Source organism: Pan paniscus, chromosome 10 (assembly GCF_029289425.2).
Source record: "Pan paniscus chromosome 10, NHGRI_mPanPan1-v2.0_pri, whole genome shotgun sequence".
In the NCBI taxonomy this organism is placed as follows: Eukaryota; Metazoa; Chordata; class Mammalia; order Primates; family Hominidae; genus Pan; species Pan paniscus.
The window spans coordinates 97,407,811-97,431,846 of record NC_073259.2 but is presented as its reverse complement, the minus strand read 5'-3'; the positions used below and the strand labels follow the sequence as shown (position 1 = coordinate 97,431,846).

General features: G+C 42.4%; 2 protein-coding genes across 15 annotated transcripts in view; one reads left to right on the top strand and one right to left on the bottom strand.

The window, feature by feature from the left end:
• Positions 1-4,027, top strand: part of POC1B (POC1 centriolar protein B) — a 125,016-nt gene extending 120,989 nt beyond the window's left edge. The window contains exons 11-12 of the mRNA XM_063593187.1: positions 1,118-1,188; positions 3,847-4,027. Coding sequence (XP_063449257.1) covers positions 1,118-1,188; positions 3,847-3,874 — 99 coding nt within the window. The 3' untranslated portion in view covers positions 3,875-4,027. The remainder of the gene's footprint in view (positions 1-1,117; positions 1,189-3,846) is intronic.
• LOC112441402 (uncharacterized) overlaps positions 1-24,036 on the bottom strand; it is a 133,250-nt gene that overhangs the window by 81,151 nt on the left and 28,063 nt on the right. For 9 of the 14 annotated variants that reach the window (XR_010108856.1, XR_008620451.2, XR_008620450.2 and 6 more), the window contains exon 2: positions 6,743-7,028. The exons of 3 other annotated variants lie outside the window; for them this stretch is intronic. Coding sequence is in view for 1 of the 11 variants with exons in the window: in XM_055095972.2 (XP_054951947.1) it covers positions 6,985-7,028 (44 nt within the window). In the remaining 10 variants the exon portion in view is untranslated. Of the gene's footprint in view, positions 1-4,857; positions 4,928-5,781; positions 7,029-24,036 lie in introns of those variants that run through there. 2 more of the 14 variants (XR_004665774.3, XM_055095972.2) reach the window with 2 other exon arrangements.

Genomic DNA, 24,036 nt, shown 5'->3' with positions numbered 1-24,036 from the left:
CACGTTGGCCAGGCTGGTCTTGAACTCCTGGCCTCAGGTGATCCACCCACATCTGCCTCCCAAAGTACTGGGATTACAGGCATGAGCCACCACACCTGGCCAGGATTTTATTTTACTTCTTTTCCCACTACTACCTGAGTAACTTGAAATGAGAGCCCATATTTGTTATTATCTCATCCAATGAAGAAGGCTAGTCAGGAGATCAATAGGGGACTATATCATATTTTCATATTTCCTTCAAGAGCATTTCCTTCCATCAACCATGTTAGTTCATTTTTTTTTAACCATGTTAGTTCATTTTTTACAAGTTTGGTTCTGACAATACTTGCGTTCCATGGGGTTGATCAGGTAGAAAAATGTTTGATCATTCAAAACATGGAAAGGTATCCATTTGATGGTAAACATTTTATGTTTGTTATCATAAAGGTGTTCTACATATGCTGGAGGAGGCAGAGCACAGTGCTCACCATGGGTTGCCACTGATCTACTTCATTGGTGATGCCGAATACTAGGGGTGAGGAGGTAGGAGTCAGAAACTTAGAGGGGGCGGTGGGAGAGAGTAGGAGGTAGACAAGATGAAGAAGTGGTTTGAAAGTTTGGAGATCTTTACCTGGAGAAGAGAACACTTAGAGAAGGTAAGAACTATTAGTTAGTTTCTTGTGGGTTCCTGGATTAGGGACTCATCTGGTTTATTTTAGGTAATGCAGGAATTTTTAGAAGGATATATGTGAAAATACAGGCAAGACTCTCGATTGTGGCAACCCAGGAAGAGCTGACAGTCAAGTTAGTTGGAAGGAAGAGTCATGTTGTAGCTGGGTCTAACTGAGCCTAGAGCTGAGATCTAGTGCAGGAAATCATTCAAAATTATTGATAGAACCTATTGAAATTATAGGTAAGCTGGTTATTATGCTGTACCTCCAGCCACAGGACTCCTATTCTAGTGCTCCATCATTAACATTAACATGACTTGGTTATTTTTCGTTTTGTGTCTCTGCTTTGTTAATGTTACTGTCTAATTGACCTTTTCCCATGTTTCCAGACAAAAGTGCTGAGAGAAAGAATCTCATTGATGAACTGTCCTTAGTAAGACAAACACTTGTGCTGGGTTTCCTCATAGGTCACACATGAGCCCATAAATGGACCAGGATGGTGGAAACACACAGAACATGGCCACTTAGGTATAAGGAAGTAAGTTGCATCCCTCAGCTTGGAATGGTGGACACAGCAGACCCACCTACTCAGCCATCAGAAGCCTCTGTAGGAAACAGCTGCTGACCTAGTAATTTGAAAGGCTGCCATACTGAAACTCTGGACTTTTTTTTTTTTTTTAAGATGGAGTTTCCTTCTTGTTGTCCAGGTTGGAATACAATGGCGCGATCTCGGCTTATCGCAACCTCCACCTCCCAAGTTCAAACAATTCTCCTACCTCAGCCTCCGGAGTAGCTGGGATTACAGGCATGCGCCACCACGCGTGGCTAATTTTGTATTTTTAGTAGAGACAGGGTTTCCCCATGTTGGTCAGGCAGGTCTCGAACTGCGGACCTCAGGTGATCCTCCCGCCTGGGCCTCCCAAAGTGCTGGGATTAGAGGTGTGGCCACCGCGCCGGGCCAACATTTTTTATTTTACTCCAGAAGGCAAAGGGAGGATAGAGACAACTAATGAAGACTTTCAAACAATGAGTACTATCTGAAAGCAAAACGGGCCTCCTTTAGAGATAGAGTGTAGCTCGTTCCTGGAAATGTTTTAAGGGATGATAGATGGCTGCTTGGCCGGGAAATGGTAGCTTAGAATGGAGATTAGAACATTTAGATCATCTGCTGATGATTTACATCTGCCAAAATGGGACATGTAGAAGTAATTCTAGGACCAGAGGAGTCTCAGAAGTCTAAGATGGCCTTGAGGAATTTTGAGCCTCAAAAAACTCTCAGAAATATCAGGCTCTGACTCTTCTCTGAGGCAGATATTTAACCAGAGGTAGGCTTTAAGGGGTCACTCATACCACAAAGTGACCATAAAAAATTTCAAACTCAGTTTACCTTGAGGGTTGATTTCAGAGAGTACCAAGCACTGGACATTGAAGAGATTTCTCAGCTCTCATCACAGTTTCAAATTGAGGCATTGAAAACTTCAAGTTAAAAATGTACGTGTGTCAGGGCTGGGCGTGGTGGCTCACGCCTATAATCCCATCACTTTGGGAGGCCAAGGCGAGCAGACACTTGAAGTCAGGAGTTAGAACCCAGCCTGGCCAACATGGTGAAACCCTATCTCTACCAAAAATACAAAAATTAGCTGGGTGTGGTGGCGGGCGTCTGTAATGCCAGCTACTTGGGAGGCTGAGGCAGGAGGATTGCTTGAACCTGGGAGGTGGAGGTTGCAGTGAGCCGAGATGGAGACACTGCATTCCAGCCTGGGTGACAGAGTAAGACTCCATCTCAAAAAAAAAAAAAAAAAAAAAGTGTTTGTGTCGGCCAGGTGAAGATGTCTCACGCCTATAATCCTAGCACTGTGCGAGGCAGAGGCAGAAGTTCCAGACCAGCCTGGCCAACATGGTGAAACATTTTTAGTCTCTACTAAAAATACAAAAATTAGCCAGGTATTTGGGAGGAGGCTGAGGCTTGAGAATTGCTTGAACCTGGGAGGCGAAGGTTGCAGTGAGCCAAGATTGTGCCACTGTGCTCTAGCCTGGGTGAAAGAGCGAGACCTTGTCTCAAAAAAAAGAAAGTATGTATGTCCATAGAATACTATGCAACCATAAAAAAGAATGAGATCACGTCTTTTGCTGGAACATGGATGAAACTGGAGGCCATTATTCTCAGCAAACTAATGCAGGAACAGAAAACCAAATACCACATGTTCTGACTTATAAGTTGGAGCTAAATGATAAGAACTTATGAACACAAAGAAGGAAACAACCAACACTGGGGTCTACTAGAGAGTGGAGGGTGGGAGGAGGGAGAGGAGCAGAAAAGATAACTATTGGGTACTGGGCTTAATACCTGGGTAACAAAATCTGTCCAACAACCCCCTGTAACATAGGTTTACCTATGTAACAAACCTTCACATGTACCCCTGAACCTAAAAAAAAATTTTTAAAGGGGTGTGTGTGTGTGTGTGCATTTGTGATAACACATCTTGTCATATAGGAATTCATTAAATGAATTAGGCAGTAATCTAATCACAGGGCTGAAGACTTCAAGAAGGACAATAGCAGAATAGCTGTGGGGAATAACTCATTACACTAACTTTCAGTAAGTTTGGAATCTTTTCCTCTGGGGCAATGTTTTAAGGGACGGGAGGGAAGGGAGAAACAAAAAAGAGAAGGAAGAAGAGAGATAACACTTAACTGGACACCTGCTGTGGAACAGGCACCGGCCACTTCCAAGGCTTCCTACAGTGAGCAGCTCTGAGCACTAGAATCTCTCATCTCCTTGGGGTGATAAATGAATGATGGCCCACTTTCCACACTAGTGGTAGTCACATGAAAGCACTGTACTTTGACATTAACTATTTCTCAGGAAAAAAGAGAAAGTTTGACTCGTATTGTTCATTGTTTGCATTAGGTCAACCTAATGCTCCAACATTAACCTAGAACTGTAGTTTTCTTGATTACAGCATGGCTGACCCATGCAAAGTTACTTACAAATACTTGAATTCACTAATGCTATTTGCAAATTACTGCAAGTGTCATAATGACACATTGTTCAGTTCTTAGGACTTTGTGAGGACCCGTCTTGAGAAGGATTTGACTTCAAAAGATTGAGATTAAGGCTTAAAGAAAATAACCTTTGGAATTCAACCTCTGGTGAGGGAACTGGCAAGCAATCTTTGTTCAATATTTTTTTCAGAAGTGTCCTGAATGTAGGTGAACAGTAACCAGTGTGCTCCAGAGCCAGGCTCACAGGAAATCTGGGTGAGTCTAAAGAAGAAGAAAAAGAAAAATCTAATCGTGGGAAAGCATGGGAATAAAAAAAAAAAAAAAATGAAAAAGGCAACTCAATACACTGGGTTTTTTTTTTTCCTTTTTTTTTTTTTTTTTTGAGATGGAGTCTTGTTCTGTCACCCAGGCTGGAGTGCAGTGGCATGATCTCGGCTCACTGCAACCTCTGCCTCCCGGATTCAAGCAGTTGTCCTACCTCAGCCTCCAGAGTAGCTGGGACTACAGGTGCGTGCCACCACGCCCAGCTATTTTTTTGTGTTTTTGGTAGAGATGGGGTTTCACCGTTAGCCAGATGATCTCGATCTCCTGGCTTCGTGATCTGCCCACCTCGGCCTCCCAAAGTGTTGGGATTACAGGCATGAGCCACCTCGCCCTGCCAATACACTGGTATTCTTATCATTTCCTCAGTGCCCTGTCTTATGCCTCTGGCCCTGCCCTGCTCATTCCACCTCAGGAAAGGACTATACTCAGAGGGCACCTTCCTTGCCCCAGGACAGGTAAACAGGGTAAAGAATGGTGCAATGCCCTGCTGGCTTCCATTCCACATTGTGGAGGATGTTCAGGTGGAGGACATGCTGATTTCCTCCTCAACATCCATTATGTAGCCACCGTGTGTGAATGGGACCCTAGAAGCCATCAGGATGAGCCCAGATGGGTCCAAGCCAACACAACAATCCTATTTTCCTTGATCCAGTAATTGAATCAGGGGTAGTACGACCAGAGTGGACAAAATGCAAATCCATTCTTTCCCTCACTATGAAGGGAGAAGCCTTAGATCCAGTTGCATGCTGCTCACGGCATCTTGAAATTTCACGAGGGAAGTCACTCTGAGGATAAAGCTGACACACACACAAGAAGGCAGAGATGTGAGATGTGAGAACAACAGATGACTTGAGCCAGGTGACTGAGTCATGCCTGAGCCTGATTACCTTTAGGTGTTTCCCATCGGCATCCTAAGCGGTTCACGCAGCTTTCTGGAGGAAGTAAACCTGGAGAACACAACAGTCCCTGGATATTATGTGACAGGTGTTAAGGTGGGCTGGGGGAGTGTTCCCACACCAAAAATGTTTGCAAAGTACGGAATCAAGCAAAATGAAGTAGGCTACTTTAGAGCCATTTATAAAACCTAATACATATTACGCATTTCCAGGAAGGAACTACAGAGTGAAGCATTATGCAGACGTATTTAACCCAAGAATCAGATGGGTTGTCTGCTTCTGTATTCATTTGTTTTCTGGGAACACATCCGTGTTGAGGAGCACAGTTTGGGAATCTACACTAAGTTATTATCAGGTATATATACCTTCATGTGTGAAATAGCAAGACAGAAAAGATGGTGGGCGCAGGACTTGAAATGTGAGAGAAAAACAAGGACAGGAAACAGAATTTCCTCCTTCCCAGGCCCAACCCAGAGCTCCTGGAACTGGGAGCACTTGATTCAAGGTTGGTTTGCCATGCTTGCTATGTACCACAATAATCTCTGGAGCTTCTGGGAGCTCACCCAGATTCGAATTCAGCAAGTCTGTAGGATCCCAGATGAATGATATACATATGCATAGGTAAGATATAAATAAATAGGCCAGACATGGTGGGTCATTTTTATAATCCTAGAGCTTTGGGAGGCTGAAGCAGGAGAATCACTTGAGGCCAGGAGTTTATGACCAGCCTGGGCAGCGCAGTGAGACCCTATCTCTTAAAAAAATTTGTTTTTAATTAGCCAGGTGTGGGGGAACGTACCTATAGTCCCAGCTACTTGGGAGGTTGAGACAGGAGGATTGCTTAAGCTCAGGAGTTCAAGGCTACAGTGAGCTATGATCGCAGCACTGCACTCCAGCCTGGGTTACAGAGCAAGATTCTGTCTCAAAAAAGAATTATTTGCTTATATCTTATAATATGTATGTGTATGTCTATCTATAGATATACTGTATTTGCAATTTGTTTTATGGAGATAGCATATTCATTTTAATAGTAATGGTAAATAAGTAACCTAATGACAATTGCTTCATGATGCACTTCAACAGTTCTTATTTTAACTTTTTTATTTTGAAAAAAATTTCAAATTTACAGAAAAGATGAAGTAATAACACAAGGAATTGCCATACACCTTTTACCCAGGTTCCCCAGTTGTTAATATTTTGCCGCTTTATCATTAGCTATCTGTCTTACCTATTTTCTGAAACAATTGAAAATTGGAGACATGATACTCCAGTTCCACTAGGAATGTCAGTGTGAATTTCCTAAAAGACAAGGCCAAAGGCCAGGCACGGTGGCTTACGCCTGTAATCCCAGCACTTTTGGAGGCCGAGGCGGGTGGATCACGAGGTCAGGAGATCGAGACCATCCTGACTAACACGGTGAAACCCCGTCTCTACTAAAAAAAAAAAAAAAAAAATTAGCCAGGTGTGGTGGCAGACACCTGTAGTTCCAGCTACTCGGGAGGCTGAGGCAGGAGAATGGTGTGAACCTGGGAGGCGGAGCTTGCAGTGAGCCGAGATCGGGCCACTGCACTCCAGCCTGGGCGACAGAGCAAGACTCCGTCAAAAAAAAAAAAAAAAAAAAGACAAAAGACAAGGCCATTCTCCTACACAGCCACAGTTGTCAAGAGCAGCAAGTTGGCATTTCCACAGTATCACCATTTAGTACACCATCTCAGTCATCCCATTCTAATTAACCTATTGTTCCAATATGTATGGACATTTTTTTTCCTCCTATTTTTGAATCCAACCCATGATCATGCGATTCATTTACTTTTGATGTTTCTTCAGTCTTCTTCAACCTAGAATAATTCTTCTATCTTTCCTTACCTTTCATGATCTCAATATTTTTGAAGATTTCATGCCAGTTATTTTGCAGGCTTCTCAGTTTGGGTTTGTGTAATTGTTTCCTTATGGTTGGCCAGAGATATCACAGATACCACCTTATGGTGCTGTGTTCCTCTCAGAGCGTCGTATCAGAAGACACATAATGTCAATTTGTCCCGTTATTTGTGATGTTCACTTTGATCTGTGGTCAGAGTCAGGCAGGTATATTTAAAACAAACTTGAGGTTAAACACCACCATTTGGAGTATGATGGTTGCTTTGCTCCATCTCTGCATGAGAAGATGAAAAGAAGACAGGTGAAAAGAAAAGTGAAAGACAGTATATAACTGAGGGCAACGAGTTTTCTCAGTTTAATGATTTCCTTGATTATGAACAGGAAGAAAATATTTTTTTCTCTCTTCTAACAGAAAAGGGTGTGCTAATGACAGACATATTCAGGAAGTATCAAGTTTGCTATTAAACAGATTACGAAACATGTTTATGCAGTATCAAACCAAAAGATTACTCTAGGTCATGTTGCTTTTTTTTTTTTTTTTTTTTTTGAGACGGAGTCTCGCTCTGTCACCCAGGCTGAGGTGCAGTGGCATGATCTCAGCTCGCTGCAACCTCCACCTCCTGGGTTCAAGCGATTCTCCCGCCTCAGCCTCCCGAGTAGTTGGGACTACAGGTGCATGCCACCACGCCTAGCTAATTTTTGTATTTTTAGTAGAGATGGGGTTTCATCATGTTGGCCAGGATGGTCTCCATCTCTTGAACTCGTGATCCGCCCACCTCAGCCTCCCAAAGTGCTGGAATTACAGGCGTGAGCCACTGCGCCCGGCCAGGATTACCAATTTTAAACACATAGATGCATATTAATCGATAGAGATAAACATACAAGTAAAAGTTTTTACAAACATGGGGACTTTTTTTTCTTCTAAATGTATGCTTAATAACTTCCAATATCAACGTATACACCAAATACATTGGAAAGGCTGCACTGATTAGGAAATTGGTTAAATATAACCAATCTGCTATTGTGAGGCTCTTAGATTTGTTTCTAACTGCCTGCTCTTACAAACAGTCCAGCCAGTGAACATTCAGGCAAAGTTCCTTAATCATTTCCTTAAGAAAAATTCCCAGAAGTGGTGTTGCCAAGTGAGAGTTTATGCATATTTAAGTTTTCTTTCCTGATTTTCCTGCCCTAAAGTTATACCTCTTCTGGCCAGGCACGGTGGCTCACTTTGGGAAGCCGAGGTAGGCTGATCACTTGAGGTCAGGAGTTTAAGACCAGCCTGGCCAACGTGGCAAAACCCTGTCTTTACTAAAAATACAAAAATTAGCCAGGTGTGGTGGTGTGCACCTGTAATCCTGGCTACTCAGGAGGCTGAAGCAGGAGAATTGCTTGATCTCAGGAGGCGGAGGTTGCAGTGAGCTGAGATCACACCGCTGCACTCCAGCCTGGGCAACAGAGCCAGATTCCGTCTCAAAAAAAATAATAATAGTAAAGTTATACCTGTTCATCTCTTTCATATGTCCTAATAATCATATGCCATTTCCCTAGTCGGCTCATTCTTTTACACTTTCAGACTGCCCACTCTCTGCTGATGGCATTGCTTCCTATTTTGGTGAGAAAATAGATGCCTCTGGAAGTTTTTGAAATCCCCACCAACCCTTCTACCCACCTTCCAGTATCTGCGACCCTAAGCCTTGCCTCCCCTTCTCTTGACATGGAAGAACTGACTTCACTTTGGGCACTGGATCCTAGCCCCCTTTGCCTACCCGAGGACGTAGCTCCAGTAAGTCTCTAAAAAACTTTATTTTGGCAAATTTCTCTTACTTGCACCATCAAGTTTTTCTTCTTTTTCTTCTGTGGTTCATTGTCATCAGCATGCAGCTTTAATTTTTTGCATCTAGAGATAGACAAGCTGGGCTTAGTGGCTGTCACCTATAGTCCCAGCTACTTGGGAGGCTGAGGCAGAAAGATCACATGAGTACAGGGATTCGAGACCAGCCTGGGCAACACAGCAAGACCCCATGTCAAAACAAAAACAAAACCCGAATTGACAAAACCCTTCTCTAGGCCCCATTTCCATTTTCAGCTGCAGATTTATTTTTCTTCTCTTTGTAGAAAAACCCCTAGAAAGTGTTGTCTTCATTCACTGTTTCCAGTTCCACCCATTCTTTGTTAAACTCACTCCAATCAGACTTTCTTTCTTTTTTTTTTTTTTTTGAAACGGAGTCTCACTCTGTCACCTGGGCTAGAGTACAATGGTGCGATCTCAGCTCACTACAACCTCTGCCTCCTGGGTTCAAGAGATTCTCCTGCCTCAGCCTCCCAAGTAGCTGGGATTACAGGTGCCTGCCACCACGCCTGGCTAGTTTTTTGTATTTTTAGTACAGACAGGGTTTCACTATGTTGGCCAGGCTGGTATTGAACTCCTGACCTCATGATCCACCCACCTCAGCATCCTAAAGTGCTGGGATTACAGGCATGAGCCACCTCACCTGTCCTGATCTTGAAATCTTTCTTAGCAGCCTTTATTTTTAGCATGTTCCCAAATTCCCCTGTCATCTTGATCACTTGTCAGTACACACACATGCACACACATAAACACACACATCTCCTTTTCCTTTAATAATTGCAGGGATTCAAGAGAATGAAAATCTCTGCTCTTCAGAAAATTATGGAATGATCTTCTTAAAGAAAATTTGTGGAATTTGAGAAGCCACCTTGTTAAAACCAAGCAATCCTAACTGTTTGAATTAGAGTTCGTGAATTGGTCAAACGTAAACACAAGCTGCCATTCCCTGGTGGATATTTAGAGGACTGTCATGAACTGTTGCTGCCCCATATAGTCAACTGGTCGTGCACTGCATGACTCCAGGGGGAACACCATTTACATGCAGATGACAATGAGAAGTCTCTCCCTGGATTTGCTTGGTGTGACAACCCCCAAAAATGTCTGGCTGGATTAATTCAATTTTATGAATCATTTCTAGGTTATTCTCTTTTTCTCACTCTGTTCTTCTCCCTCCACATATATATATTTTGTTTATTTGTTTGTTTGTATGTTTGTTTTGAGACGGAGTCTCGCTCTGTCGCCCAGGCTGGAGTGCAGTGGCCCGATCTCGGCTCACTGCAAGCTCTGCCTCCCGGGTTCACGCCATTCTCCTGCCTCAGCCTCCCGAGTAGCAGGGACTACAGGTGCCCACCACCATGCCCGCCTAATTTTTTATAGTTTTAGTAGAGACAGGGTTTCATCATATTGGTCAGGAAGGTCTTGATCTCCTGACTTCGTGATCTGCCCACCTCGGCCTCCCAAAGTGCTGGGATTACAGGCGTGAGCCACCGCGCCCGGCCTACCCTCCCCATATGTTAACCATTTGTCTAAGAGAAGAAGACTCTATTGTAATAGTCAATTTTTAAAAATTATCCTTTTAGTCCCCCTCTCCCACAAAGTGGGGATGCAAGCCATTTGGTCTAGAAAAATGGCCAAACATGCCGTGGAATGAGTTTGCTGACAGGACTCTACAGAGGAAGCTTGAAAAGAAAGCAAACAGCTGACCTTTGAAACTCATGGCACCTCTGGTGGGACAGGCAGAGGCTATGCGTCTTCAGACCCTTCTGTCTTGGCTCTTTACTCTCTCCCCCAAATCACCTGCTCACACCCCACGATCTATGTGATGGGCCTTATGTATTTAAATCTAATTGTTTCTCATTACTGTTAGAACTTTTCAAACATTTTTCAAACCTGAGAATCTCTTTCTTCCAAACAAGGAATATAGCAAACTGTCATACAAAATGTTAAAACAGATCAAGGCAGAGCTGCTCTGTAAGCCTTTTGAAATTGGAATTAAAAACCTTGCACTTCTGCTGGAATACACATAAAAGCCTCTCCTTTTCCTCCCAGCCCCACCCTGGCCTCTGGTAGATTCTCCCAGAGAGGACAGTGAGGCCCTTGCCTAGGGTACAAAATTTTAGAGGGAGGCAGGGGGAAGTGGCAACAAAAAACTCAGTAACTAAGAGAAAGACTATTTTAATGCAATACTTTATTTATTTATTTATTTATTTATTTATTTATTTATTTATATTTTTTCGAGATGGAGTCTTGCTCTGTCGCCCAGGCTGGAGTGCAGTGGCACAATCTCAGCTCACTGCAAACTTCGCCTCCCAGGTTCAAGTGATTCTCCTGCTTCAGCCTCCAGAGTAGCTGGGATTACAGGCGTGTGCCACCACGCCTGGCTAGTTTTTGTATTTTTATTCAGGACGGGGTTTCACCATGTTGGCCAGGCTGGTCTCAAACTCCTGATCTCATGATCCACCCACCTCGGCCTCCCAAAGTGCTGGGATTACAGGCGTGAGCCACTGCGCCCAGCCTGCAATATTTTAAATACAAAAATTCACGTGAACGAATTATTAAAATACTAATGACAGGATCAGCAATAGTGTCTTACTGAGCCATACTGGAGCCTGAACCAAAAGAAAAAATTAATAATGCTAGTGATACTGTGTTTATCTTTATAATAGTCTTTGATTACTGAGTTTTTGGTGTCCCTTTAAATTTAGGGCTTAAAGTAAGTGACTCACTCTCCTTAACTGAATTTTGGCCCTCATGCTATCCTTTATGTTCATCACTCTGTGTTGTTGTACAGCTGAATATTTCTTGTCTCTCATTCCCTCTTAGAATGCATGCTCCCTGAGTGCAAGGACAACGTCAATACTCATCTTTGCATCTCTAACATATGTAACTTCTCTGGCTTCAGCTTGCTTATCTGTGAAATGAAAAACTGGGTAATCTTGAATGTCCTTCAGTATCTGTCTATAGAAGTCGATAGAAGTTCAAGTCACCCCAAACTTTCTCTGCCTGGTGGTTGATGGTATCAATGAGGCAGCCATAAGAGTGCTGGTATTTTGCAACAGATTAGAGAGCTGTGTTCAGTAAAGCTAAGGGGTTATCTATAAAACACACTCTTGGATGGATAATTCCTTTAAACTTTCATTTTGCTGGGACTGTACTTAAAAGCCATTTCGAGGGTTATCTCTCCAGTAATGCTGTCCTCGTTGGGAAATTCAGGCATCGTCCTTTAATTAGGTCAAATATGTTAAGAAATAGCTTCCCCCTTCTGGTTCCTTTCCTGTTAGACTGGTTGTCTTAAAATGTGGGGAAAGGCCATGAAGTATTGAAAAACATTTTATGTTTTCTTACCATCCTTTGTGTGTAATTAAGAGGGAAGAAACATCTGAAAAGAGTGAAGCAGTTCATTGCAGGCATAAAAAGAAATGCATCGAGCACCTACTGTCTACCTACTATGTCCAGCCCTCTGTGGGAACAACAGCATATCAGACAAGATTTCTGTTCTCGATGAGTTTTCAAGACCCTGCTGGGAATGCAAACATGAGCAAAGAAAAGCCAGAAGTTGGTTTTATAGCCAACTGCCAAGATCATAAGAAAATGGAGTCAGAATCGTGGAAGAAAAGGAGGAAGCAAATTACCTTTAGGTGCCTACCATGTGAGGACTTGAAAACATTACATGTCTTTTTTTTTTTTTTTTTTTGAGATGGAGTTTCGCTCTTGTCACCCAGGCTGGAGTGCAATGGCGCGATCTTGGCTCACTGCAACCTCCGCCTCCCGAGTTCAAGTGATTCTCCTACCTCAGCCTCTCGAGTAGCTGGGATTACAGGCACGTGCCACCACGCCCAACTAATTTTTGTATTTTTAGTGGAGACGGGGTTTCACCATGTTGGCCAGGATGGTCTCAATCTCTTGACCTCGTGATCCGCCCACCTCAACCTCCCAAAGTGCTGGGATTGCAGGCGTGAGCCACCTTGCCTGGCCTACATGTCTTTTTTATATGAAAACATGTCCTCACTGTCTTTTGAGTTAAGTTCTAATATTAATATCTCTGATAGACTAATAAGGACACAGGGGCTTGTAGTTAAGGTCACTCATGAATATTATTTGCTTTCCCAAAGTATTTGCATAAAGTTATTCTAATATGTTTGAAATGGGTAACTGGATCTGGATACTATTTAGTTTAACTAAATTAGGAAGTATTGCTTGTCTTTCTTCCTCCTCAGTGGTATAGAGGAGCCTTGGGTTTGGAAGTGGCTGTTATTTAACCATCTCCTCCCTGTGCGGTTTGCTTGTTAGGACACCGGTGACCAGAATTTGGAAACTCTAGTTGGGGTATTTACACAGGCCATTAATTTCATTTTCACACTCAAATATGATTTAGGCCCTGCTACTGGGTCATCGGAAATAAAGTTCCCATGTATTTTATTTGGTAGTTCAAAAAGCTTTGTGTTCAGTGACCAATTTTTCCCAGCTGGCTTCATGCTCCAGGATTGTCCTCTCTTATTTCCAAAGGCAGGCTAGATTCCAGCTGTTTCCATTAAGGAGGGCTCAGGTGAAAGCTGCCTCCTCCATAATTTTAAAGCCATAACCTTGAAATGATGGCTTTGGAGCAACGGAGCCTGTGAAACTGGCTCGGTGCTTTTTTTCTTTTTTTGATTGATTGTTTTCAGTTTACCCTGTTGTTCTACCTCTCCTCCTTCCTCCACCCCTGACCCTGGAGTGGGGGAGGGATTGGGATTTAACCATCCATGAAAGATTTGGTAGCCTTGAAATGTGGAGTTCTATTTACCTAGAGGCCAAATATGAGGCTGGAAACAAAGCACATATACCCGCCCTCAACCTCAACCTGGATCCGATCTTCTCATTGCAAAGCAAAGGAACTCAACGAAACTCTCCAAGACTCATGAGGTCCACTAAGTATTTCCACCGCTAAAGAAAGTCACATGACTTAAGAGAGGACAGTGAGTTGCCCAGCAGTGGCAACTTTTGAGGCAGGGACCACCTCAGTAAAAGTATCCACCATATCAATTTTAAGATTTTAATTTTAAAAAATGATTACTTTCTGTTTCTGTGGGATGAGTAGAAAATCCATTCCATACTTGCTTAGTGACTTTTTAAAATTATCCAATGAAATCTTAATAGAAATATTGGTGCAGAACTCTTTGAATGTAAAATTTAAATCACCATACCAAAGGCCAAGAATATGAAATAGTGGAAGGATGGCATGTGATGGGCTTGTGGAACTTCTGGGTAAGTGGTTTGGATGGTTTCTTCCATTAGGCAGTATATATGTGCTTTGAGTCAGACCTGTGAGTCTTCCTGGGTCTATCCTGACAGCTGATAAAAGGCTTGCAGCCTTACATATCTTTCCATGGCCACACAGTCTTGTTAACACACGGTGGGCAGAGTGGCCTGGAGGTGGTCAGTGAGTCAGCAGTGTGTTTCCCAGGATGGTGAAACACAACTCTTTAAAACTCTCTGGGGACTGTAAGAGACCCAAGGGGAAGAAGGCAAAATAAGTAGAAAATATGGTTCCTGGAAGAGCTTATAATTCAATTGTAGGAAAAGAACCCAAATATAGGGAACTTCTCATGAAGTGAAAGTCATGAATACACCCAAGCATACCATGGCACACAGGGCCATCTCAACTGTTCATGGATTACACTACCTACCATCTATATCTCCCCCACCTTCCTCTACTTGAAAACCCAGCTCAGGCATCAGCTTTTCCAGGAAGCCTTCTGACACCCCAGAGGATGAATGTCTTGTCCTCATACTTCTGCATGCCTATCTTGACCATTGCCCTTATCACAGTTTATTAGGATGTTTTTTTTTCATGTGAACTGTGACCTCCATGAGGGCAGTGACTGGGGTTTACTCATCAGTGTAGCCCCAGCACCAAGCCTAATGCCAGGCACAAGTAAACACACGGTCATAGTGAGCAAATCAGTCAACAATAACTGCTGAGGGTTTACAGTGACAAGGAATGACCGTAAGGTCATCAGGCATAGATCAGATGAGTTGAGTTTTGAATGAAGTTTGAAGGAAGTAGAACTAATTGGATTAGTAGGAAGAAGATTGGGCGTATCATTTATGGGAAATGTCAGTAGCTGCCTTGAGCTGACTCTCATGGAACATTGTACAGGGGATTTTAATGAGAAATGGAATTAATAAAAGAGGAAAGAGGATAGTCAGAGGACTGAAAGCACTTTGTATTCTGGACTTGATAGGCAGACTGTAATTCTTTCCACTACTGTAGATGAGAGGGTGGGCCAATGCCAGCAGTGCCCTGATCAAATTCTCACCAGAGAATCTATATTCGGCTTATTTAAATCCTAAAGTGCTTTTAGTTTAATGCAGCATTTCCTTCATTTCCTGTCTGAAATCCTTACACATATTTCAGTGGTAGCTGTGGGTTATTTCCACAAACTACAGTAAACCTGCCCCCACAGAGGTCCAAGCCAACTCAAGTTTTTCCTTAAGGCTGCAACCTTCTTATCTTCAAGTGACCTTAATCTCACATTTATTATGACTTGAGCATCATTTCTCATGTATTCTCATATAGTAAAAAGCCCTTACTTGAGTTCTGCAATCACAGCAGCACCATCAGGAAGAGGAAATGAGCAGAGTTGTTCAGCAGAACACGCTGTACCTTTTTAAACATTAACCATTGTTCAGGTCTGTGGACCGGGCTGCTGAAAGCAATGGTGGGAATCAGGAATTACATGCAAAAAAAAAAAAATCTACCTATGGAAAATTTTAGCATTCCCTTAATCTGTCTTGGTCCCCAAAGTTATATGGGCTTTTATTTTTAAAGACGTAGAAGTGTAGTTAAGCTGACTTATCTCTTATCTAAAAATAACTCTATCTGACCCATGTCATGTTCAGAAGAGGACAGTCATGCTGTCTGACAGCATTTAAGTTGGTTTGACCTCACACTATTAGTATATTACTATGGAAGTGGTTTGTGTTCTATGAGGAACTTTGTCTTAGCAATTAAAAGGAACTTCATAATCTTTGCTATTTGCTGCCATAGCCTAGACATATAGTGGGTTAGCAGTGATTTTTATAATTCATGAGTAACTTTTCATTGCTCTCTTGATTTTGTTTTTCTATAAATGTGGATCATGGAAACCAGCATTTAAATGATTCTATGAGAAATGTGGTGGCTGGCCTGGTGCAGTGGCTCACGCCTGTAATCTCAGCACTTTGGGAGGCCGAGGCAAGCAGATCACCTGAGGTCAGGAGTTCGAGACCAGCCTGGCCAACATGGTGAAACCCTGCCTCTACTAAAAATACAAAAATTGGCTGGGCATGGTGGCACATGCTGTAATCGAAGTTACCTGGGAGGCTGAGGCAGGAGAATCGCTGGAACTGGGAGGTGGAGACTGCTGTGAGTTGAGATCGTGCCACTGCACTCCAGCCTGGGCAACAGAGCAAGACTCTGTCTCAAAAAAGAAAAAGTGTGGTGGCTGCAGTCATCATTTTTGTCATCATTTTGTTACTGGGCACTTACTATGAGCCAAATACAGAACAAATGATTTCTGTACATTAGATCCTGGCACTTCCATTGTAGTACTTCTCAAGGTGAACTTAAAGGTGTGGTATAAGTATCTGTCTCTGCTATATGACTAGTCTCCAGAGTACAGGGTCTATATCTTATTCTGTTAGCTATTCTAACATCCTGCATGTATCAAGGCACTCAATAAATGTCTGTTACATAATAGAAACAACTTGAGATAACAGAATTATACCACTTCCAGGATCTTTAAAAAATTTTATAGGCCGGGCGCGGTGGCTCACGCCTGTAATCCCAGCACTTTGGGAGGCCGAGGCAGGCGGATCACATGAGGTCGGGAGTTCGAGACCAGCCTGACCAACATGGAGAAACCCCGTCTCTACTAAAAATACAAAATTAGCCGGGCATGGTGGCACATGCCTGTAATCCCAGCTACCTGGGAGAATGAGGCAGGAGAATCGCTTGAACCTGGGAGGCGGAGGTTCCGGTGAGCCAAGATTGTGCCATTGCATTCCAGGCTGGGCAACAAGAGTGAAACTCCATCTCAAAAGTAAAATAAAATAAAATAAAATTATTAGGGTAGTACTGTTGACACAATGGTATTTCTAATAAAAAATTCTGGAAACAAACTAAATCTTAACTCTAGGGAAACAGTTTAATGTAAGCAACAATATAACTACTCTGTGTAGTATTAGAGTGCTGGTAGAAATGAAAATTTTTGAAAACAAAACTTGTCACCCTGAAAAAGCTTGTGATGATGTCAGGCAAAAGTGTCATAATACTAAATTGTATATACAGTTTGGTTGCTGCCATGTTAAAGGGGGAATGTTATTCATAAAGACAAAAAAGAACCTAAGGAAAAAATGTACCAAAATTTTGGTAGTAGTTAAGGTGGAATAATTATGGACTTTTTTTCTTCTTTTCCCTGTTTTCCACATTTTCTATGCCACTTATATATTGAAAATGTAAACACAATTTTGAAAGAAAAAGAAGAGGCCGGGTGCGGTGGTTCATGCCTGTAATACCAGCACTTTGGGAGGCTGAGGTGGACAGATCACAAGGTCAGGAGATTGAGACCATCCTGGCCAACATGGTGAAACCCCATCTCTACTAAAAATACAAGAAAATTTAGCTGGGCATGGTGGCAGGTGCCTGTAGTCCCAGCTACTCGGGAGGCTGAGGTAGGAGAATTGCTTGAACCAGGGAGGCGGAGGTTGCAATGAGCCGAGATTGCACCACTGCACTCCAGCCTGGCGACAGAGGGAGACTCTGGCTCAAAAAAAGAAGAAGAAGAAGAAGAAAGAAATAAAGAAAAAGAAAACAGTAATGTTTATAGCATTATCCTTGGTTAATGAGGTAATGGGTGATATTTATTTAGATGGTTCTTACTTTCAAAATTTTCTACCATAAACATGGATAACTGCTTTTTATTTTAAAAATTTCTAAACATAGCAAAGGGACATGTGCAGTGGCTCATACCCGTAACCCCAGCACTCTGGGAGGCCAAGGTGGGAGGATTGCTTGAACTCAGGAGTTTGAGACCAGCCTGGGCAACATGGCAAAACCTCATCTCTAAAAAAAAAAAAAAAACAATAATTAGCTGTGTGTGGTGGTGTGTGCCTGTAGTCCCAGCTACTCGGGAGGCCGAGAGGTGGGAGGATCACATGAGCCTGGGAGGTCAAGGCTGCAGCGGGCCGTGCTCCAGCCACTGTACTCCAGCCTGGGAGATAGAGCAAGACCCTGTTTAAAAATAATAATAATAATAAATAATAATAATAATAATAATAATAATAAAGCAAAGGACATTTGGTAGTAAAACCCTTAAAATTCATGTCTCCTTCCTGACCCCAGTGGTTCAGAAGACTCCTTGGAAGACTCTATTGGGTCAAATATGAAAAGATCTCTGTGGAATTCCTCAAACTCACGTTTGGCCCAAATGATGGATTGCTTAACAGTGCCACTGTTGTGGTAGTAATGCAGACTGTGAATAATAATAATAATAATGAAAGTGTGGCCATTTAACTCGAATGCTCGTTTGATTTGCTGAAAGGCAGAAGCTTTCTATGTCGGTTAGATGTAAACTGCACAGTTCGGCAGGCCACACTGTAAGGACAGGCCTGGAATAAGGGATGTACTTGTACACGTATCATGACAGAAACACATTTACTGTGAAGGCGGCTGTTACTCAAAATTATAAAAGGCCTGGATGTTGGGAAATTTTTCCCTTCGAAGTCCCCTATGAAGGTTTCAGAAACAGCTTTCCCCAGTTTTTTCACCTCTAGACCGTCTCTGTATTGAGGGGTCTCTCCCTATTTACCCCGTCTGCCTGCTTGCTCTGTTTTTCTTCTTCTCCCCACCACTCTTAGCTCTCTTAGGTACCTTGCCTCTTGCTTATTTGTTACCACAATTCTACTGAGATATCCTGACATCTCTGGCTGCAAGGCACTATTAGCAGACGGTTCCCATCTTGTTTTAAACAATCCTCTTTTAGTGTCTACTTTGCATAGCTCCTGGGCTCCATTAGCTTTAATTATCCAGCAGGAGAGCCATCCAGACAATTTCTGGTGGAATAAAATTGGACCTTTCCACTGAATAACAACAAAATAATAATAAATAAATTTAAACCCTGAAAGAGCATTAAGTTCTTGGTTCTGCGCAAATCAGGAGAGATTATTTGCAAACATCAGGACTAATAATCAATGAATTAGAAAGAATTCCTTATCCTATTAGAAATGTTAATCTCGTGAGAACAGAGAGAACGATTTGTGAGAGGAGCTGAGCTGCCAGGCTGTGCCTGTCTCCACTGTCCTGCTGTGTGAGAAAGGAGGGAAAGGGCAAAAGGAAAGAATATTTGTTCAATACCTACTGTGTTCCAGACATTGGGCAAGGGACTCTCACACACTCCCTCTAGCTAGTCCTCACAGCAATCCTTCAAGGTAGTATTATGATCAGCCTTGTTCCTGATGAAAAACTGGAATATCAGCAAGATTAAGTAGGCTGACCTGGGCCACACATCCAGGAAGTGGCAAATTTGGACATGGGGGACTTGAGTGCAGGACTTTGTAAGTCCAAAGGTCATCACTTTCTCATTACAGCAGTTGCAGAGCTTGGTTAAGTAGCTGGCAGCAATATCTCAAGTTATTAAAGACCGAAAAGCAAGGTACAGATCATCTCTTAGAGGCTGGCCTCTTGCTGTCATGGCTCCAGGACTCACTCCCACACTGACTGTATTTCATATGCGTGAGATGAGAAGTCACATTATCCCGGATTGTCTCCAGGGAGTTGTGCCTTTAAGTCTCAGAAATGATGGCCGCTGCCCTAAAACTAACTGACTACCCTGTGTTGTTTGGGTAGGGGCTGAAATCATTCCTCAGCACCCATTTTCTCTCTTCATAATATCCCATTAAAATACATAAACTCTTACAAAGGTAACACCTGAAATTCCTTTATTACCCACTATCTTGGCGGAAGGTAATTAGGCACTGTCCAGAGGCCAGGTGCTTGAGTGGAGAGCCAGGTAGATGAGTTCCAGAAGAGAAATTCTCCTTTGTCATATCAGCCCTCACCTTGTGTTCAGCCCTGTCTTTATGTTTCAATTTTCCTCTTGGTAAAATTCCAATAAAAATAGGACACTAGGAACAGGGATCTAAACCAACCATGATTTGAAACCTGAAATTGATTCAAATTACTGATTTTGCAGAATCATGAGACTAACTTTTGACTTTTTTTTTTTTTTTTTTTTTTCTGAGACAGGGTCTCACTCTGTCACCCAGGCTGGAGTATAGTGGCACAATCTGTGCTCACTGCAAGCTCTGCCTCCCAGGCTCAAACCATCCTCCCACCTCAACCTCCAGAGTAGCTGGGACTACAGGCATGCACCACCATACCCAGCTAACTTTTGTATTTTTTGTAGAGACAGGGTTTCACCATGTTGCACAGGCTGGTCTCAAACTCCTGAGCTCAAGCGATCCTCCTCCCTTGGCCTCCCAAAGGGTTGGGATTACAGGTGTGACATTTATTTTTTAATAAGCATTTAATTTTAGACTAGTTTAGATCTGTAGAAAAGTTGTGAATATAGAAGGTTTCCATGTATTGCACATCTAGTTTGCTTATTGTCAACATCCTATATTATGTATACTTGTCACAATTAAGGAACCAAAATTGATACATTACTGTTGACTGCAGACCATGCTTTATTCAGATTGCCTTGGTCTCTCCCCCGCATCCTTTCCTGTTCCAGGAAAGGTCAATAGTAATGTATCAACAGGATACTGCATTACATTTAGTTGTCATGTCTCTTTAGGCTTCTCTGGACTGTGACAGTTTTCCAGACTTTCCTGGTTTGGGATGACCTTGGGGAGAACTAGTGAGGTAATCTGTAGAATGTTTTTCAATTTGGGTTTATTTAATGTTCTTCCTGTGGTTAGACAGGAGTTATGGGTTTTTGGAAGCACAGCTTACAGAGGTAAAGTGCCCTTCTCATCACATTGTATCAAGCATACATGACTTATCACTATGATTTAACATTTACTTTTATGGAAAATAAATCATGTGAAGATAAGCCAGTCTGAACCAGAACTGGACCTGTACATTTTCTAAAATGATTAAACTGGCACAAAATCAGATTGCCTTGAATCAAACTGTCTTGAAACAACAAACTAATGTTTCATTCAGTCTAAGTCCACGGTTGTAAGGTTTATGTAAGCGCCTTTGCAGAAAATATTTGGAGTTCCTTAGAGAAAACAGCTGTCTGAAATAATGTAGTTAGGATGCCATGTATGAAGAATTTTACTGAACTGGGAGCGAGCAAGTGCTCAGTCCTTGCACAATACCAGCTGTAAAACCCTGCCTGTTTCACCTCCAGGCCAAAAATCCCCGGAAGACAATAGTAGCAATGAACCAGACTTTCACATTTCCTGCCTCCCCTGAATTCATAACATTTCCAAACTGCTGGGCTGCTCCTTAGGAGCCTGTACCATTCATTGCCTTATAGGGAAAGCACTGGCAGAATCACTTTTCATTTGTATTGCATGAGAACATCTTCATTTCAATGATTTAACTCTGATTAAATTTAGCCGTCAGCCTTTAAAGTTCTCTGAGAAGCATTCAAACTCAGATAGGGAAGAAGCACGCCAGCAGGTTCTCTGCAATCCTTTCCCTCCTACCTTCATGCAAGCTTGTTTCCAAGCAGCTGGGTGAGGCCTGGCGTCATTCAGAGAGCAATCCTTTGCCAAGCTTGGAGGTGCTTGGTTTGAATGGATCCTCCCACCCTTGCAGTCCTGCTGGGGAAGGCAGTGGGAGCTCCCTGTGCCGCCTGCCACTTTTGCATCGTTCTAGTTTAAATTGCTTCCTTCACTTTCTCGCTTCTCAGATAAATGCAGCCTGTGGTTTTTGGTTTTGATTTTATTTTTATTTTTAAAAATTTGGGACTCTTTCTATTTTTGCTTTCTTACCAAACCATCTTGTATTTTTCCTCTTCCTGTTTTGGCCCTCCCGCCCCCAGCCCTACTGTGTTCATTGAACACCCGAGGTTAAACAGTGGGACTGTTTCCCCTACTGAGTGTCTTTTTGTGTGCTCTCTGCTGCCTTCTTGCTACTCCAGTGTGTGCAGGCGGGGGGACAGGAATGGGGATGCAGCTGCACAGAGTTCCTCCCTGGAGAAGGCCGAAGTGAGCCCATACGGAGGTGGCGCACACAGTTCCACAGACCTCCTCCCACACCCCTTTTTATTTGTTCTTTTAACAACCCCAAGGGTGTCATTGATGCAAATTGTGTGTTAGAGTTTTCATCTTGTGCCTTCTGTGTGCTCACCATCCAGAAAACTAAGCAGAACAACTAAGTGACCTAAAAACAGGTCCCCAGAATTCTTGAAGTGGGTTATGGCAGATAGCACTGCCTTCTGTTTTATCAGTATCCTGAAAAAAAGGGAAGATGGCATTTTTAATCACGTCCATGTGCTCCAGGCTGGATTGATTATCAGGGCCAATCTTAGATGTTACACAATCCCCAACTACTTTCATCTGCTCTGTCCTAGTCAGTATACCCAGCTGGATAAATAACATTAGTCCAAGCACAGCTTCCTGGACAAATGTTAAAAATTGATAATGTCCTACATTTTCTGGAAGCACAGGTGCTTCAGATCAACAGGGCTAATCTTGTTGAAACAACTAACGCTAAGCCTTTTTATAAGACAAAGAGCTTTGGTGTTTACAGGTTCAGATTTGGGAGGAAAAAGTAATTTTCTTGGAGCTAAAAATGTTTCCTCTAGAACTAATGGATTATTAACATTCAGTGTGGTTTATTGAACTCAAAAAAGAAAAAAAGAAGAAAACAAAACCAACCAAAACAAAAGTAATAAAACCTGCACTATTACCATCAGCTTATTACAACAGTTAACTCCTTGCTTATGAGTTTTTCAAAGATGACTCCTCTGGAAGCTTCAGATAAATTTATTGTTTTGAAACAGATTGCTCCAGGTTTCTCTTATCAGAACAGACCTAGGTAGAATAGGGGACTCCTACTAGAATATGGCTAGTTTTTAGTCACTTAGAAATGTTTCTTATGATTGAATAGACAACCTCATAACTGGGTTCATGAGTACAAGTTTGTCAAGATTCCACTTTACATGGCATGGATATTCTCTACTCAAATTCTCAAAAGGTATTCTTCTGTAAATCTATAGGCGAAAATCAAAAGACTCATTCCAGCTCTTCTCCAGTTGAGAGGCAATGTAGAAGCAAGTCCCATTCTGTTGGTGAAGACGTTAAGCAGATCCTTAATCTGCTAGGGCCTCTGCTTCCATCTGTCTAAAATAGGAAGTTCAACTAAGGTCTAACTCTAATAATCTGTGCACCAATTAGAACAGTGATTAGGAAAGAGATTTTGCAGTCAGACGGCCCAACTTTCAAACACTAGTTCTATCACCATGTAGCTATATATTGTTGGGCAAAACAGTTTACCTTTCGGAGCCTCAATTTCCTCATCTGTAAAATGGTTATAATAACAGCACCTAACTTAAAAGGCTGTGGTAAAGATTATATGAGATAATTACATGAAACACTTAGTATAGGGGCTGGTTCATAAGAGATGTTAGATAAATCTTAACTTTCATTACTAGAGGACACATTATTGTAATAAAGTTTACTTATATGTGGTTTCCACTCTGTTATCACTAAACTGATCATTTAAAAAAGAGAGAGAGAGAGAGAGAGCATCTTGCTCTGTTGCCAAGGCTGGAGTGCAGTGGCATGATTATAGCTTGCTGCAGCCTCAACCTCTTGGGCTCAAGCAATCCTCCTGCCTCAGCCTCCCAAGTAGCTGAGATTATAGACATATGCCAAAATATCAAGCTATTTTTTTTTAATTTTGTAAATATGAGGTCTCACTGTGCTGTCTGGGCTGGTCTTAAACTCCTGGGCCTATGCTGATCCTCCAGCCTCAGCCTCCCAAAGTGCTGGGATTACAAGCATGAGCCACTGCGCCCAGCTTGATCAATTTTTATAGGGATGGATGAATCAGGCAAATATGGTTATACATTCAGAAGTCACTGTTAATATATCATCAATATTCCTGCTCCTGGTGTTTTTGATGCCAAATAATAATTAGGTATGTTGTATCCTCTGTGAATGGCTTCCTATGACCACAGTGCTGGCATTAGAACAGATAGATGCCACTGGAAATTTGGTTGTTTTCCTGAATGGTCTCTGAGCCAGGCCCCCCAGAAAGGCTTGACGCTAATAATTTTTGACAAATGATGGTAGCAAATTACAGGGATATATACTTTTTAGGAGTGTGTGTATGTTGGGGGGTGTGTCCTCTTTCCCAGAATATCATATTCCTAAAATATCATGGGTAATCCCAGTCAAACCCACAGCAGCAGCGCCCTTCGTGATGGATGAAAAAGATGACCATGAGGGAGGC